At 38.1% G+C, this 14,937-nt stretch overlaps 1 protein-coding gene and 1 long non-coding RNA gene across 3 annotated transcripts in view; both read left to right on the forward strand.

Annotated features, from left to right (window-relative positions):
• Positions 1-7,106, forward strand: part of Angptl5 (angiopoietin like 5) — a 128,596-nt gene extending 121,490 nt beyond the window's left edge. For both annotated transcript variants that reach the window (XM_063256186.1, XM_063256187.1), the window contains exons 8-9: positions 940-1,125; positions 6,246-7,106. In XM_063256186.1, the coding sequence (XP_063112256.1) occupies positions 940-1,125; positions 6,246-6,565 (506 nt within the window). In that variant the 3' untranslated portion in view covers positions 6,566-7,106. The remainder of the gene's footprint in view (positions 1-939; positions 1,126-6,245) is intronic.
• Positions 7,107-9,451: 2,345 nt separating this feature from the next.
• The window catches only part of LOC134477548 (uncharacterized), a 46,650-nt gene continuing 41,164 nt past the window's right edge, over positions 9,452-14,937 (forward strand). Inside the window, exon 1 of the long non-coding RNA XR_010049566.1 lies at positions 9,452-9,815. This is a non-coding gene — a long non-coding RNA (uncharacterized LOC134477548). The remainder of the gene's footprint in view (positions 9,816-14,937) is intronic.

Genomic DNA, 14,937 nt, shown 5'->3' on the forward strand with positions numbered 1-14,937 from the left:
GGGGTTGGGATAAAGGGGAAAGATGACAGGGACTTAAGTGGAAGAGTTATAGACTGCTTGAGACTAAACAGACCCCCAGTGGACCCATCTTCCTCTGCCCATTTTCATTCTGTGTTTATTCTGGATACTTTTTCTATTCTAACTGGGTGGTAGCTAAAATGCCTCTGTTAAGCCCTGGAAAGAGGACTTGATAGCTTAGTTATAGTATTAAGAGTTTGAATACAATCACATTATCCTCTAACTTTTTGAAGTTTGTTTTGACTAGATTCTTAGGTCGTTTTGGTAATTTCATGATTCAAGTAGAAGGATGTATCCCAGAGGTAGACCCATTTAGCCTATGCCATGGATTGGGGGAAGTTGAATGCCATTGGGTAGGATATGCTTACGAAAAGTATGCCACATGAATCTGGAAGTTCTTTTACTTATCCTGGATTTAAAATCATCTTGGAAATACTGACTCTAAACTTGGGATAGGCTAAGATAGAAATATTTGTTCAGGAAGTATTTCCAAAGACATATGTAGTTGTAATGAGCATTTTCAGGATACGTTTCTTTTAGGAGTGGCTGATTTAGAAGGTAAATCTCCTACATTTATTGGTGTACATGATTTTGTTACCTGCTATAATATATCAACAAATTTTTGTTGACATGCCTTAAGGTAAAACTTGACTTCTTATTTAGTTTTTAAATAAACTTTTGAATTTAATTTGGGGACATAAAATGAAACAGTATGGTTTTCTTCAGTTTGGTGAAGTAGACATAGCAAGCTTTTTAAAAAAAATTAAATAAACACTGATAATTTGAAAAGACCAACCAGTCCCTTTATTCATGTGAGTTACCTCATAGTTATTGAAACACTAAACAGTACCAAAATTTTTTTAAAAAGGATTATTGTACTGTGTTTTACAATATACTAAAACAAAGCAATTTTTTTTACAGGAGAATTTTGGCTAGGACTAAAAAAGATTTTTTATATAGTAAATCAGAAAAACACCAGTTTTATGCTGTATGTGGCTTTGGAATCAGAAGATAACACATTTGCTTATGCTTCATATGATACTTTTCGGCTAGAGGATGAAACAAAATTTTTTAAACTGCACTTGGGGCGGTATTCAGGAAATGCTGGTAAGTTTATTATTCTTTGAATTATCCAGAAGATTGATGTAGCCCTGACTCAGTATTAGGTGAAAATTAAAAGAATGTATTTCATTCCATGTATGACTCATTACTGATAATAGAGTAGGTTAGTAATGAAAGACCTTGATATTCTGCTATGAATATTGTATTGCATAATGAGTTTTAAATATTGTACTTCATTTTCTTTAAAACATTTTTCATATGTAATTGCTGTTGATCTTTAAATGGAGGCCCAATTAAGGTAGACTGGGAAGGTATTATTCCCATTCCTTATTCAAAGAAGCTGACATTTAGATATCATAGACTGTTAGAGCTGATATTCTTTCCTTTTTACCAGTGAGGAAATGTGAAAGATGAAGTGATTTGACCAATATTTTTATTCATTACATCTGAACCAGGGAATAATTAAAGTTTATAGAAAAATGAACTTCTTTTCATTCTATGTTGCATTAACTCATTTTCAAACAAATTTAGTTTCTTAGAAATTTTAAAGGCATTTGAGTTAACAAATACTATGGTCAATTTTGTTGTTACAACTTGTTATACTTATTCATTATTATATTCAGTGTTATAAGCCAAAAATGAATGTTATAGGTTTCCAGCTGTTTGACTGATCACAATGTAGTGGAAGATAACCTGGAAACAAAGAATAGTAATAAAATTTAAAGGTTAAAAAGACATTGAGAATGATTCCAGTTGATTGCATCCAGCAAATTTCATGAAAGGGTGGTTTCAAAAAGGAGCTCATGTGTAAGCTGAGACACATTTTGAAAGTACTTACTCCTGCAAAATCTGATGGGAAGAACGGATATGGTGACATACTTTCAGTTGAGAATCATGGACCTGGTTTTGGATAAAAATTTGCTTTTGGCAAGAGAACGTTGGCAAATGTAGCAGTTTGAGTAATGGAATAGAGGGAGGAAAATTACAGGGCACAGAGAATTGTCTGGTATGACTGGAATCTGTGACATCCAAGGGGATTCAGTCTTACAATATGAAGTGTATGTCTAAATTGCAAATCTTGAAATATATGAAAACTTTTAAAGAGTTACAACATAGAGTTTCAATGTTTCATATCTAAAAGTGTAAAAATCTATCTAAATATGGAATATGTTCTCTGATTAAGTTTCTGTGGAGGTTCTTTTAAAAACAAATATGAAACTTTCAAATTCTGACATTGTGACAATTCTGTTAGTGTACTTCCCAAAAAGATTGTTAAATAACTTGCATCTGTTGATCATAGAATATCAAAACAGTAAAAGAAAAATGTATCTGTATAACATAGGGACAGAAACAGAGAAAAGATCAGCTGTGTAAGTAGAGGTGGGCTACAAATTTGGTTTTGGGCTCAGAAACAAAAATAGAAGCAGAAACTTAACTATTCGAGCAGCACAGTTGTTCCATAAAAAGTACAAATATTCTTGATGGTAAAACTTGAGAATTACTCTGGGTTGTCAGAGAATATAGTGTCCTGTTCACTAACTCTACTTTCATGGTAAATACAATGAAAGAATTTTAATGGACGGTTTTTTTAAGAAATAGACTTAGGCATTCATTTTAAAAATGAGTTGTTCATCTATTCATGATAAAAACCTGGAGGCAAAGAGCTGAAAGCTTTCCCTTTAAAATCAGGAACAAGACAAGCATGTCTCCTACTACAGTTGTATTCATTTGTTTGTTTTTGTTTTTAAAATACAAACTTGCTATGTAGTTCAGGCTGGCCTTGACCTTGTGGTGATCCACCTGGCTCAGCTTCCCAGGTGCTGGATTATAGGTGTGCCCTACCACACTTGGCCATTCCTATTTGATTAGTACTGTAGCACTTAAAAAACATTAGTCAGAGCAATTAAGTAAGAGAAAGAAACAGAAGGTATATATATATATATATATATATATATATATATATATATATGGGAAAGGAAGAACTCAAATTATTATTTGCAGATGACATGATCTTTTACTTAGAAGACCCAAAAAATTCCACCAAAAAGGTCCTAGAATTAACAACAAAAGTCAGTATTATAGCAGGATATAAAATCAACACACAAAGTCAACAGCATTTTCATACATCAATAATGAACTCTCTGATAAAGGAATTAGGAAAACAATATCATTTTGAATAGCCTCAAAAAAATGAAATACTTAGAAATTAACCTAACCAGGGCAGTGAAAGACCTCTATAATGAAAACTACTGTACTCTGAAAAAGAAGCTCAAAGAGAACATCAGAATGGAAAGATACCCCTATTGCTGAACAGGCCAAACCAATGTTGTCAAAATGGCCATACTTCCAAAACTAATACAGAGGTTTAATACAATCCCTATTAAAAAATACCAACAGCATTCCTCCCATAACTAGAAAAAAATAATCCTAACATTCATATGAAACCCGAAAAGACCCAGAATAGCAGAATCAATCCTAGGTAACAAAAGCAAAACAGGAGGCATCACAATCTTGGATTTAATGTTATATTACAAAGCTTCAGTGATAAAACCACCATAGCACTGGTACAAAAACACATGTGGATCAATGGAACAGAAAGGATGTACAACCGCAGCCATATTCATCAGTCCATTCTTTGACAAAGGAGCCAAACACATATGCAGGAGGAAATATGCATCTTTAACAGATGGCACTGGGTTAACTGGCTAACTGCATGCTGCAGATCGGATATAGATCCTATATATCTTATGTACTAAAATAAAAATTGATCAAAGATCTAAATATTAAAATAGAAACAATCTGTTAGAAATACGGTAGATAAAACTCCGGAAGACATAGTCAAGGACTTTCTGAAGAGAATACCAGATGTCAAAGAAATAGCATCAAGAATCAACAAATATAATCATATCGGATTAAAAAACTTTTATACCACAAAGGAAATAATCAACAGAGTAAAGTGACAACCTATGGAATCCCAAAAAACTTTTGCCAGCTATCCTTAGACAGTGGAGTTATTATTTCTAGAACATGAATAGAAATAAAAAATTTAGACCCCCCCCCCCGCACTAAAGTCCCAGTGAAAAAGGGCACATGAAATGAACAGGCATTTTTCAATAGAAAAAGTACAAATGGCTCATGAATAAATGAAAAAATATTTAACATCTCTTGGCATTAAAGAAATGCAAATTAAAATAATATTGAGATCCTGTTTTATTCTAGAATAGGTCTCATCAAGAAATTAAATATGACAAATGCTGATGAGGCTGTGGGGAAAAAAGAAACTCTTACATTGTTGGTGGGAAGGTAAACTTGTTCAACCACTATGGAAATCAGTAACATGAAAACTAGAAATTCCTTCAACCCAGCTATTCCTCTTCTTGATAGGTATGCTTGTGAAAGAGTTAGACAGTGATACATACTAGCATGTACAGCAGCACAACTCATAACAGCTAAATATTGGAATCAGTCTATGTGTCTATCAACAGATGAATGGCCGTAGCAAGATCTGGTTTGTTAAAGACCATCTTATTATGAATTGAGTGTTAAATATGAATATTAAAATATGAGTATTCATGTATCACTGGAATATTATGTCTTCAAATTTTTCAGGAAGATACCTAGAAGTGGAATAGCAGGGACAAATTAAATTTCAGTATATATATATATGTCATATGGATAAAAATATGAGAATTAAACACAATGGAGTACCACTGTGATGTAAAGAAGAATAAATTCAGGTCATTTTTAGGAAAGTAGGTGTAACTTGATACCAAAAGTTTAAGTGAAATAAATCAGACAAATAAGCTTAAATATTTTATAGTTTCTTTTATCTGAGAAACTCAAAATACAAATAAATTGAAGAGGAAATAAAAGATAATAGGAAACAGAGTGGTGTATCTTTTATAAAAGGGAAGGAGATTTAGAGATGGAGGGGGAAGGGAATGAAGGAAAGAATTAAGATACATACATCATTGCATACTGCAAACATGTACTAATTAAAGTAAAAAATTTAAGGATCCACATGATGTATGATCCTTCTGATAGTTGGATTTTACCCAGCAAGAACAACATAAGCTTTATGTGTGCTTCATAGGTGATGTCTCACTAGAACTTTTGAAGGATGTTGCACTGAGCAGATGTTAGAAAATTATATTTTCTCTAAAAATAAATACACTATATGTCTTTTGTTTCCCCTAAAGTGTAGAGTCAGAGACTTTAATAATCAAACATCTGGGGTATATGATTAGGCCACACTACAAGTGAAATTCTGGAGGATTCTCAAAGGACTTATCTAAAGAGGTGGCAAATATTCAGAAACAAAATGAAACAATCATAGGCCTTGGTTTCATTACACATTTTACATAGCTTCTGTTTTAGTTAGTGTTTCAAACATATAAATCAAAGTACATATGCTGTAGCTCCAAGGGAAGACAATACACGGACAGACTCAGTAAGAGCATGGGAAGGTGGCTTATGTAGGGAAGAAAGGTGGGGCTTAGGCATAGTTGGACTTTCTGTTTTGTTATGGATAGGGTTGGAGCCCTTCACTGACTTGATTGAAGAGGGAAATAGAAGGGAGGAATCATCCAGAGAGGCTGTGGGATGGAGTCATCCAATGGGGCTACTGGGCAGAGTCAACTGTGATAGATCCATGACTGAAGCTTTGCTTCAGCCCAAGAAGATCCCCCTTGGAGCAGCCATGGGGCACTTTATGTGACCGTGGCTGGCTGTGAGGTGTTTGGGGCACCTTCAGAAAGAAAGAAAAATTATCTCTTGGGGAGTATTAGGCGCTTCTCTCTTATCTTATGACTGCCTGGAAGTCATAAGATACTTTTATTTTATTTTATTTCCCAAGTTATCAGTCACTATATTGATCAATCAATGCGTAGCAAACTTGTACACTATTATTTTTGGCATAAAAGATTTGATTTTGTCTACACAGCCAAATTTATACTTGTTTTTTATATCCGGTAGGTGTTTATTATATTGAATAATTCATCATCAGGTTTTGGCATATTGCAACCTGTGTGAGAGAGATTTTAATGTGAGAAACTAGAAAAATATTTCTAAATGTAATGCTTTTGCATAAGTATGCTAATAATAGTTGACTAAAATAATGGAAATTGTCTCTAAGTTCAGTTATTTAAGAAATCTGTTTAACCCAGGTGATGCATTCCGAGGCCTCAGGAAAGAAGATAATCAAAATGCAATGCCTTTCAGCACATCAGATGTTGACAATGATGGGTGCCGTCCTGTGTGCCTCATCAATGGTCAATCTGTGAAGAGCTGCAGTCACCTCAGGAACAATACGGGTTGGTGGTTCAACCAGTGTGGCCTAGCAAACCTAAATGGCATCCATCACTTCCCTGGAAAATTGCTTGCCAGTGGAATTCAGTGGGGCACATGGGCCAAAAATAAGTCACCCATCAAGATTAAATCTGTCTCCATGAAAATCAGAAGAACTTACAATCCATACTTTAAATAATCACACTTTAAATTGTGCAAGTCCTACAATTATTTTTGACAATATGTTTAAGATTTTGCATAGTTTCCTCTCTTTACTATGGATTCTAGTACATTAGCTAAAATTTTATTGTAGATGACATTTTGGTATTATAGATTTAATTAAAAAATTTCAATTTTGTAGCATTTTATAAAAAATCATGTCATAGTATGTTTTTGCTACTTGCAAAATTAATAAAATGAAATACAATCTATTTTGAATGAATTACAACTTGTAATCCTGAAATTTACATTACTTTTAAGGGACTTTGCCTTCTCTTTGAAGCATATAAACCAAGATGTCAGAAAAATTCAGGAGAGTATTTTACTTATTACTATATTCATTTTATATAATTAATTATATAATCTATAGATACTTTATACTGAATAAAATTAGAAGGAATAACTTAATCAGATTAATATATAAGTTTCACATGTTTAAATCCTTATTATTTTGAGCTTATGCCATCTATTTTACAAGTAATGTGCTTACTTCCAAAATAAAGTCTTTTGTTGCTTTCATATTTCTTCATGGTTAATAATTTTGCTCTTAATCAGGTATGGTAGTAATAGTTCTATCTACTTGCCAAGCAGAGGAAAGAGAATCAGAAGTTAAACCTGGGCAATTTAGTGAGGCCCATGCTGAAGATGTAGCTCAGTGATAGAGCACTCCTAGCTTCAATCCACCGTACTGAAAAAAGCTGTTCTTGATTATAATAAAGTTACTGCACATTTACATCCTGATAAGTTGTATTCTAAAACAATTTGTATCTTAACTCTTTTTAACCAATAAGAATCACATGAACTGTAACAAGGGCAGTAGAGAAAGAGTGATGAATCAGTGGTCTGGTTGTGTGTGGGAGCAAGCTGGACTGCTCCACTTTTTCTTAGCTGGCAAGGATCCCATGGAAGAAGACAGCAGGAACATGATTGGGCAATGTCAATTATTGGTGAGTGATAAGAGAAACAAAAATAGTTTTGAACAGACAAAGAGAACAATGCACAAAGGAGAGGGAGTACTGGCTGCAAATGAGGTAGGAAGAAGCTGAACTGAGTAAGAAGACTGAATGAAGTAGGTGTGAGGGGACAGGTGTCAGGATGAGGTAGCTGAACCCAGAATAGGGATAAACTTGATCAGAATTAAAAGAGTTTTAAGCATGGTAAAATAGAGAGAATATAAAGTAAAATAGCCTTTACTCCAAGGACATGGAGACAACTCCATGACCCCCATCAGCCTGGCTTTCTCTGCTGGAACGTGGGGTATGGGATCTATATATAACCTCTGACCAGGTGGCACTTAGGGCAGACATTGATGAGGATCGAGGAGCTCATTGGAGTTTTCTTCATGTGCAAACAGGAAAGGGAGTTGCAATTAAGGCTGAGGAAGAAGCAGGAAGTGGTAGGTGGTCATGCTCTGGCCTTGGGCCACGTTAGACCACCGCCATAACCATACAGTAATTTATTTGAGGGCAAGAACCTTCCATTCCTGTCTTTTTATTGTTAGCAAAAGGGCCAAATCTCTCTCTCTTACTACTTACTGTTGAAAGGGGGTGCTGTATTGGGGTTCAGGAAGGTTGACAGTATGATGTTTGATGCTCATGTAGAAGCTGGTACCTGGTGTTTCAGTCAGGAGAACTTTATCATTGGTGAATGCCTGCATCTTAGACTGGAAAAACACAGAGACAAGGTGCTATGAGGAAGAAGGCCATTATCATATTTAAGGACCCAGGTGAGGTATAGAAGGAAAGGTGCCTTTGATTTAAATACGCTGTTTCATCAGGACCATTGTGAGGTAGAATCATTACCATGGTGAGGTAGAATTCTGAAAAACGAGTGTGGGGTTAGGAGGAGTGAAGTTATGAGAGGTGATTATTCTCCCATCTGAAAGGGTAAAAGTTAAAAGTGTAGGTAGGTAGGGCTTGTCTCTGGTCCAGGAGTTGAGCTGGAAAGAATAGGAGGCATGAGAAATATAAGGCCTGATTGAATCATATTTGGGAAATTACAGAGCAGAGGAGGGGAGGGCCATGGCTGTGTTACTATAAGGGAGATAAGAGCCTAGGCCTTCAAGGATCTCACATTTGACCATACAGTTGAGGCTAGAGAGAACTAAGACAGTTACCACATAGAACAACATGAAGACAATCTTACACATGATGTGGGAGTCTTTAGGAAAGACTGTAAGAGTCCTGCTGTAAAAGGATAATTAATTAATAGAATATAAGGAATTAGGAATCAAAGTGGATAACAAAACATGACTTATCCTGAGAGTTGTGGCTGTGAGGCCTTGATGAGACAGAGATGGGTGGGTGATAGAAGATGAGATGCCCACTCAGGATGGTTAGATTTAGGGATGGGAGGGCATCATTTAGCTTGAGTGATGTGAAACCAGGATGGCAGTCCAGTGGCTTTGACCATTGTGAGGATTTCCAAGAAGACTAGGTAGGGACTGTTTCACCTTGATTGTAGTCCGTTGATTGATCTGAGAAATAAAGGCTGGACCATTATTTGATTTAATACTCTGAGGTAGACCAAATCTTGGGATGATTTCCTGTAACAGGACTTTAGTAAGTACATCATCGATCTCTCTGCTTGTGGGAAAGGCTTTTATCCATCCTGAAAAAGTACAAAGGTGAGAAGATATTTGAGAATTTTATAGCGGGGCATGTGTGTAAAATCTGTCAGTCCTGACCAGGGATGTGTCCACAAAATTGATGAGTAGGAAAGGAAGGGGGTACTTTGTCCCCGAAGAGAGGTCCTAGCAGAGAGATGACAAGTGTGAGTAATCTGAAGAATGATAGCTGTAGTGGTTGATTGATTATGTCAACTTGAGACAGTTAGAAGCTAACTAAGTCAGTTTAGCAATTCTACACCCAAGGATGTAGAAGAAGACCCACCCTAGGGTGGGTCATCACATCAAAGTATAAAAGGGGCCTCCCCTTTTATACTTCATCCCAGGAAGGACGAATTCATTCCATTCTTGCGAGAAACTCCAGTCTTTGCCTTTGGTTTGGACCTGCCTCCTGGCTTCCAGTATAGACTCTTCAGCTTTCCAGCGTAGACTCTTCAGCCTTTCATCACAGAGCCTTCAGCCTTCTGTCACAAACCCATCAGCCTGCTGGTGTGGACTTGCACAAGACACTAGGGTGAACTCCAGACCTTGGATTGAATCCTTCGGCTTCCAGTGCATAGACACCTGCTGCAGGCTTCCTCATCGGACTCTGTGACTGACTATTGTAAGCCAATCTTGTTGTTTCTGTATATCCCGGGTTATATCTATTCTCTCTAGTAAAACCCTGATCAATGCAATAGCTTTTAGAGAAGGATGTGTAACTACTGGGGCTAAGAGTCTGTATAGAGCCTATGATCCTATATGGGAACAGTTATGTAAGTCAGTGATGATGACCTAGAAATCTGATTTTTGGGGAAGCTATTTGGGCTTTAGCAGGAGAGACCCTGTACCCATGACTGGCAAGAAAATTAAGGAGACTAGCTGAATGCTGTATGGCTAACATATAGGATGGAGAACATAAGAGAAGGTCATTTTTGTATTGAAGGAGAGTGCTAGATTTGAGATCAAGTTCTGCAAGGTCAGCAGCAAGAGCTTGGCTAAATAAGTGAGGACTATCCCTGAACCTTTGGGGCAGCAGTGTTCAAGTAAATTCTTGATACTTGAGTGTCTGGATCACTCCATGTAAATGCAAAGAAATTCTGACAATCAGGGTGTAGGGGGGATGGTAAAAAAGGCGTCTTTAAGATCTATGACTGTAATGTGACTGGTGGAGGGAGGGATATGAGAGAGCATGGTATAAGAGTTGGCACCATTGGGTGGATTGGGTATAAGGGATTGGCACCATTGATTACCCTAAGGTCCTACACTAGGTGATATGACTTGAGTACCAGGAGAATGGAAGTATTATAGGGTGAATGGATAGGTTTAAGAAAACCATTGTCTAAAAGGCACCTAATTATTAGGTTTAAGTCCCTGTAAATATTTGGGAGCTATGGAATATTGAGGAACACAAGGTAAAATTGAAGGATCCCTGAGATGAATTAAAATAGGCATGGCATGGATAGTGCAGGTGGGATTGGAGGTATCTCAAACTATGGGATCTGCCAGAGAAGAAAGGAGTCTGGAACCTGCATGGAATAGGCCCTGTCTGCAAAGGCTGCATAGGTTGGCCATTACTGAGGACTTAATATAGCAGCCTAAAAATGCAGGAATAACACTATACATAGCATCTATGTCTACAAGTACAGAGAATGTCTTACCTGAGACCTATAGTGGGACTCGGGACTCTGAGAAGGACACCTTAATGGAGGGCTGTAGACCCTGAGCCCCATCAGTCTTCAGCAGCAAGTCTGAGTAGATCAGTCAGTGATAAATCTGGTGGTGATGAGATCTCCTATGAGGGGAAGGAGTTAGAGGATGGCTTACCCGCTCTTTGGTGGCTAGGACAGTCACTCTTCCAATGACCCTTGAGATTGCAATAGGGCAAGGGCCCAAAAGAACACAGGGATTGGAGCACTCTCTTTCCCAATGCTCTTCTTTGTTGCATGGTCCAGGAGGGGCTTGTCTACCTTGTGTCAGTTTACCTGTCTCAGAGCTCCAAGTGTCACTGCTAAAAGATCACATTGTTATTTTTCCTTTTGATTTTTATCTCTGTTGTTAAAAACACAAAAAGGCATATTAAGAAGGCCTCCATGTGGGGAGTGAGGGCCAAGTTTAGCCTTTTGCCTTGGGATCTGGCCCCCAGTGGAAGATAACTTTCTTCTCCACAGTCACAAGACATCTGGTTTTTATCTTGTGTAGGTGTATAGGCTTTAAAGCTATACACCTTTATAGCTAAAGGAGTTCCTTTATAGCTAAAGGAGACAAAGGCAAAGAATCAATTAAGTATACAGGAGTCAAATAATAGAATCAACAGGGTATTTATGATTATAACTTTAGCAATGGCTTCCCATAAGGAGGATAAGGATAAGGTCCAGGGAATTTTATAAACAGACATGTCATTCATTTGTCATATACACATTTAGGTTTTATCATTATGTAAGTACCTCTTATGCTATTAGAATGTCTAATGCCGTCCGATTTTTGGAAGATGGCCTATTGTATTAATTTTACCTTTTTATTTAGGAAAGAGATCAGCTGCAGTGTCATTTAATACCAGTTGAGTATAATTTATTATGGCCCCAATAAGCATCATATAATCTTTTTTTGGAAAAGACCTGGTGGATCCCAGCAAAAGGAATCCAAAAGGATTTATAATTATCTCTTAATTTTAGTTATTGAACATTCAGAAGATTGATAATAGTACAGTAGAGACAGTAAGCTTAACATAGAACATTAAATGGAATTATTATTTTCTATTAAACATGGGTGTTTTAGCATTTGAGCACTGAAGAAATTTTATACATTATATAAATTTTTGTTTAAAAATTATCACTTGACTGGTGACCTTGTGTTGGTCTGTCATGAATCTCCTGACTAGAGCACAAGAAAAAGGCAGACATCTGATTCTGAAAGAAAACACTTGTCATCATAAACAACCCTAATTTTATATTTGAAGGCATGAATATACCATCAGATCAGTGAATTTCTTAGTCATATAAAGTTTAGTTGAGGTGTTTCCCATAAGGCTATGGAGATTATTGGAACCTCCAATTAATGAACAAGAGCTGGTTAAAGTTACCAGGTGGCCACTTTCTTGTTCATCAATTGAAGTCCTGTCCAATGTCTCCTCACCCCAATGGATTTTATTTAACCATTCATTTTGACCAGCTGGAAACCTAGGTGGAAGCTTGTTTTTTAAATCAGATCATTTGCATAAATGATCTGAAAATGTAAAAGAGGAAGAAAAATAAGCAGCTGTTTACAGAGCAGGCAAATGGACAGACAACAGATATATAGACCGACAATCATCTTATAAAATCAGAGTGCACTCAAATATATTTGGGCTATAATAAATAGACTACTGTGAACCTTTTTGTAGATCAATTAACAGAGATCTCTTAAAATAGGAATACCAGAAAAGGAACCTAATTTATGGCTAATCTGAGATAGCTCAGAAAGGAAAAAAGGAACATAAATGTTAGCCAAAGTCTTGGGAATGCGGGCAGCCTATTCCTGAAGGAGGAGCAGAGACTGAGGCTGAGAAGGCTGTAGCCACTGAGCAGCCAAGTGTCTCGCAGGTGTGGGTGGGCAATTATCCAATGATTGGCTATAAAACAGCACTCGTCACCATGTGACAAGGAAATGCAGGCTGTTGGCGGGTCACTGTGTGTTCCACAGCAGCCTAACTCCTGCGGGTAACACAGTGAAGGGGTGCAAGATGGCGGCTGGTCATCATGTGACCCGCAGTTAGTTAGCTGCTGATCCCATGAGGGTGCACAAGGGGGTGGTAGTTGACTCTGAGACCCATTGCAAGATGGCAGCACCCTGCCACATGGTGAGGGCCACAAGATGGCGGCTGTCCTCCCCGAGAGCTGCAGCGACATGGTTGCTGAGAACCACGTGGCCTGCCAGAAGGCTGGACCTCACCAGACAGGCAGAGAAAATGGTGATATAGGGGAAGGGGACAAAGAACCTCTAGATAGAACAGACGGCTTCAGTTGAGGGGCTTGAGAAGTTAGAGGCTGGGGAGAGATGCTAAGGGAAGGCTGCTGTCGATGAGAAATGGGAAATGGATGGTGCAGGGGGCAAAGAAACCTCGGCTGAGAAAGCTGCAGGATTTGATATGAGAGATACAGGGGAGGAGCCGACAAGAGACATCATCTAAGGGGTCCTGTGGGAGGAAGGGAGAGATCTGGGAGGAGCAGAGCGAGAGAAGAACATGTCCTTAAAGTGAAAAAGGCCTAAGGATGAAGGGTTTCTGCCAACTTGCCGCCATTGTGACAAAAGCACAAATAAAAGATAAGCTTTTTGGTTTTTATAGCCTTCTAGAGGCCAAGAGCACCAAGATTATGAACCAGGCACCCAGAGGTGTGTTTTTCGGGTGACAGGAAGTGATCCCAGTGGCCGAATCATAAGTGAGCTGAGAGAACAACTTCACCTCGGGATGTAAGAGCTTTTGCTCTCTCCCAAGGAACATGGAAGCTGTCCTGGGTCACACTTAACAAAAAATGTCGTCACCTATTTTGAAAGTGTGACACCCATTCTCCTTGGCCGGGTCACCAAAGAGTGTGGGGTGGGGTCCCAGGGAACAAAAATATCAGTTTTGCCTCAAGCTATGTGGCCTAAGGAGCCTGAAAACTGGTATCCCTGTTCTGGAATGGCAGGATGGGTTTTCTGTCATAAGCTTGCTAAGGAACAGAAACAGAAAACCCTGGACAGCAGGTCACCTGCGTGGAGTGAGGAAGGTTGCTGTTGCATGTGGATTAGCAGTAGAAAATAAACAGTCCTGGAGGAAGAAAAAGGTGGTTCTTAGGCAGGGGACTCAAACTGGGAGGGTTTCCCAGGAGCCACTCACTCTGCCATCTGACTTACAGCACCATTATGAAAGAGTTTTCAGTGTGATGAAATAGAGGAATATAAAGTAAAAATAGCCTTTACTCCAAGGATGTGGAGAGAGCTCCATGACCACCAGCGGCCTGGATTTCTCTACTGGAACGTGGGGTATGGGATCTATGACCGGGGTGGTGCTTAGGGCGGGCATTGATGAGTCTCGAGGAGCTGATTGGAGATTTCTTCGCGTGCAAACAGAAAGGAGAGTTGCAATTAAGGCTGAGGAAGAAGCAGGAAGTGGTTAGGAGGTCCCGCTTTGGCCTTCTGCCAAGGTTAGACCACCGCCATAACCATACAGTAATTTATTCTAGGGCAAGACCATTTCAAGAATATTGAATCTTATTTGGGAATGTGCAAAAATAACAAAGTCATTGTTTATGATTTAATTCTCTCAAAACGAATTGATCATGAACAGGATGTACATGAGACAAGGTTGTAGGTAGGTGCATATGGTTCCCCATTATCTTCTGTGCATGGCTGAGCTGTGTCTTGGCAATAAAATAAAATATCCTCCAGGCTGGAAAGCATAGAATTGGGTGTTCATTGTGTTTTGTACTTCTGATAATATGAGCACCAGAAGACAATTTATTGTACACATTAAAGTGTCTTCATCATTTTTCTTGTTGCTGAGGAAATATCCAACATTCAAAGTTAAAGAGGGAGAGGTTTATTTGTAGAGGTTTCTGTCCATTATTGGTAAGCTCCAAGGCAGGATGTCTTGGCAGAGAAGCATCACAAAGAACAGTTTATGGCAGGCAGAAGACATCAAAACAAGCAAGCAGGGGACCTTAGCGGCTTCTTTCTTCCCCTTTTATCTTCTTATCCAGACTATTTAGGGTGAATCATTTTAGAGA

The sequence above is a fragment of the Cavia porcellus genome, unplaced genomic scaffold, assembly GCF_034190915.1.
Source record: "Cavia porcellus strain 051 isolate PalLab524CR breed Dunkin Hartley unplaced genomic scaffold, mCavPor4.1 scaffold_9, whole genome shotgun sequence".
In the NCBI taxonomy this organism is placed as follows: Eukaryota; Metazoa; Chordata; class Mammalia; order Rodentia; family Caviidae; genus Cavia; species Cavia porcellus.